The following is a 2,726-nucleotide window of genomic DNA, read 5'->3' on the forward strand; positions in this document are numbered from 1 at the left end:
CTTCGTGTTACAATCCTGTTTCAAAACTGTATATTACTGACTGGGCGTATGTATGGTCTCTTCGAAAGTTCGCTCGGTTACAATCGAAATAATTTAATTTGAACTGGTCGTTGTTGTTGCGATTCTCGATTGTAAACAAGACGGACAAACGGTTGGCGGAAGGTGAAGCCGTGGAACACGAATATTACGTGTCCATACGGAAACCTAACGTATTTATCACGGGATACATTCGAGTATCTGAACGCGAAAAGAGAGCATCGTTTGTGGCTCCCTGTGAAACTACATTGTAATCGTATCGTTTCGAGCGGTTGTTCCAACTATAGTCGTGTTGTTCTTAAAAGAAGAGAGTCACAATTGTTGATAATCCGAGAAATAAGCAGAGCAGAACCAGAAAAATGAGGTAAGAAACAGCGAAATGTTATTACGAGAGTTTTAAAAAGTCTTCCAACAAGATGAAACAATTTTCTATCGTTATCTATATTTAACCACATAAGCAATTTAATTTTCTTACATTATATCGGATAACTTTGTCTCGTCCTTCCAACCACGAGACATCGATACCTAAAAACAAATAGTGAACCGTTTACAATGAGAATGACGCACAGGAGGCCCTGATTTGAAATTCAGAAATTCTAACTGTTTAAAAATTAATCGAAAACGTATAACTCCTAGGTTCAAAACGAAGAGGGGGGTTAGAGCTGTTACATAAACTGTTTAATAATCGCTGAAAGCAAATTCCAAAGGTCTTTTCCAAGCATGATTATAAATTAACATAATTGTTAGTTGTACCTGTTGTATAAAGTCTAAAGTTACACAATTTCTAAAGAAACAAAGAGTCGCGTGTTGTTAACGTCCAATTTTAGAGACGAACTTGCGTACGTTGCGTGGCTAGTGTCGTTAATAATAAAGGAAGGGAGAATATGATCGGAAAATGGTGAACAGTTGCAGAAAAGCTCCCGCGAAGAAGTCGACCAGGAAACCGACCTCTTGTCGTAAGGGTGGCTGTTACCAATCGGAGAGCAGCGACAGCTCGTCCTCGTGCACTTCGGACTCATTCTCGGACTCTGATAGCACGGATTGCTCCGACAGCGACTACTGGGATTGTGGAAACGCTTCTCGACGAAGGAAAGCCAACCCCAAGAAGAAAGGACGATGCTCGCGACCGTTGAAGTCGAAGACAACAAAGACGAGCAAACCGTCGTGTGGCCCAAAGACCGCTAAAAAGAAGACGTCTCGTCGTATCAGTGAGTTTTTCTTCATTACGTTATGGTCGAACGATGGAAAGTTTTCTCTGAGAAAGGGACTATTATTTATTGCAAAATTGATGTTTCAGAAGAATACTCGTCGTCGTGCGACTGCTCCACATGCGACTGCGACTCGTCGGATTCGTACAGCAGCGACGACGACCGATGCGGTGGCTGCAAACCCTTGCGCCGCAAGACGAAGTCCTAATTAAATCGACTCACGCTGGTCGTAAATATCCTCACTCGTCTATCCAATTATTCCTAAATTAGGCACTAGTACACTTATTTATTTATTTATTTATTACATTATTTATACGGCAATAACTTAATTTATTATTATTCACCAGCCTTCAGCGGTTGCAACGTTTTTATTCCATATAACTCGTACGTTTAAAGTATTTCATATTTTTATAAGGCGATTCGTAGCGATAGAAGTAGTTTTAAGCAGCGGCTCCAGACCAAACAAGGCTGGTTTTCATTTTAAAAAATTGTAATGCATTACGTTGATAATAAACGCGCCAATTAGTGCGAAACACACGATACTGTAATACTTGCACGACCCTTCAAGTATCCCTGTCAATTTTCAAGAGTAAGAGCTACTGTTTTTCGTTCCGAACCGGTCGTAAAGTACCAAATAATGGAAACGTACGGTGTACAATGTCGGGAAGAAATAACAATTGTTCGGTAAAAAAAAGAAGGTGCAAGAAAAAAGGAGAAATAGGCAGAGGAGAAAGCAGCCAAAGGAAATTAATAGCGTGGAAAAAAACCGAGCTGGCGGAACTAGTCACGTGCGACCATGCAACGTGCCGGTTGCACTTAGGTTCACGGTCTGCCACTACCTTACCTCTGCAATCAGGATTTCTGACGTAACAGATTCTCGCAGGTTCGCCAACTGTACCGCGTTCGCGCGAATTCAGCAACGGGAAGACTCGAATTCGTTTCACACTTTTCGTTCCCGTTTTTTTGGCTTATCGACGAGGACCAAATGTGCCATTTTGGATATACTGTAGATATATTATAAATAAATAGCTGGAATTATTATAGAAATTGAAATCGAATCCCAGCCACGTTGAACGTTCGAGTGATCATGAAAGTTTAAAAAGAGCAAACGATCCATCGATGTCGCGTCGACGTTCTCTAAGGACGCGCGACCTCCCGTCTCCGAGTCAGGGTATATCAGGGACAGGGAATTAATTCTAGATTCGAGCACACGGATGAATAGTTCGCGTCTTGTAATTTACCGTTAACGACAATTTAGCTCGTTGCACGGAGTTACAACACGCTCGAGCAGCTGCGTTGGGCAAGATAACTCTGTTAAAGGTCTCCGTCCAGTCACATTGTTCGGAATCTAGGTGGGAGTAGTTATGGTTAGATAATGGCAATGCTTCTAGCATACAATTAGCGTCTTAGTTACGATACTATATTATATGTATATCGTTTCTTGTCCTGTTTTCTCCGTACGATCGAGCCGCAAATTGTCTG

General features: G+C 41.6%; 1 protein-coding gene across 1 annotated transcript; it reads left to right on the top strand.

The window, feature by feature from the left end:
* The first annotated feature begins 245 nt into the window (after window positions 1–245).
* On the top strand, window positions 246–1,797 carry LOC122404676 (dentin sialophosphoprotein-like). The gene is made up of 3 exons (XM_043408856.1): window positions 246–400; window positions 943–1,244; window positions 1,334–1,797. Exons 1-3 carry the CDS (start codon window positions 396–398, stop codon window positions 1,450–1,452), a joined length of 426 nt encoding a protein of 141 aa, XP_043264791.1. The 5' UTR covers window positions 246–395; the 3' UTR covers window positions 1,453–1,797.
* The last annotated feature ends 929 nt before the right edge of the window (window positions 1,798–2,726 follow it).

Source organism: Colletes gigas, unplaced genomic scaffold, assembly GCF_013123115.1.
Source record: "Colletes gigas isolate AHSC1104 unplaced genomic scaffold, ASM1312311v1 Colletes_gigas_Sc00003, whole genome shotgun sequence".
Classification (NCBI taxonomy): Eukaryota; Metazoa; Arthropoda; class Insecta; order Hymenoptera; family Colletidae; genus Colletes; species Colletes gigas.

Excerpts from the sequence above, each read along its gene's own strand:
- LOC122404676 (XM_043408856.1), top strand. Across the intron at positions 1,245-1,333 it reads GAAGACGTCTCGTCGTATCA|AAGAATACTCGTCGTCGTGC; the intron begins GTGAGTTTTTCT and ends TTGATGTTTCAG.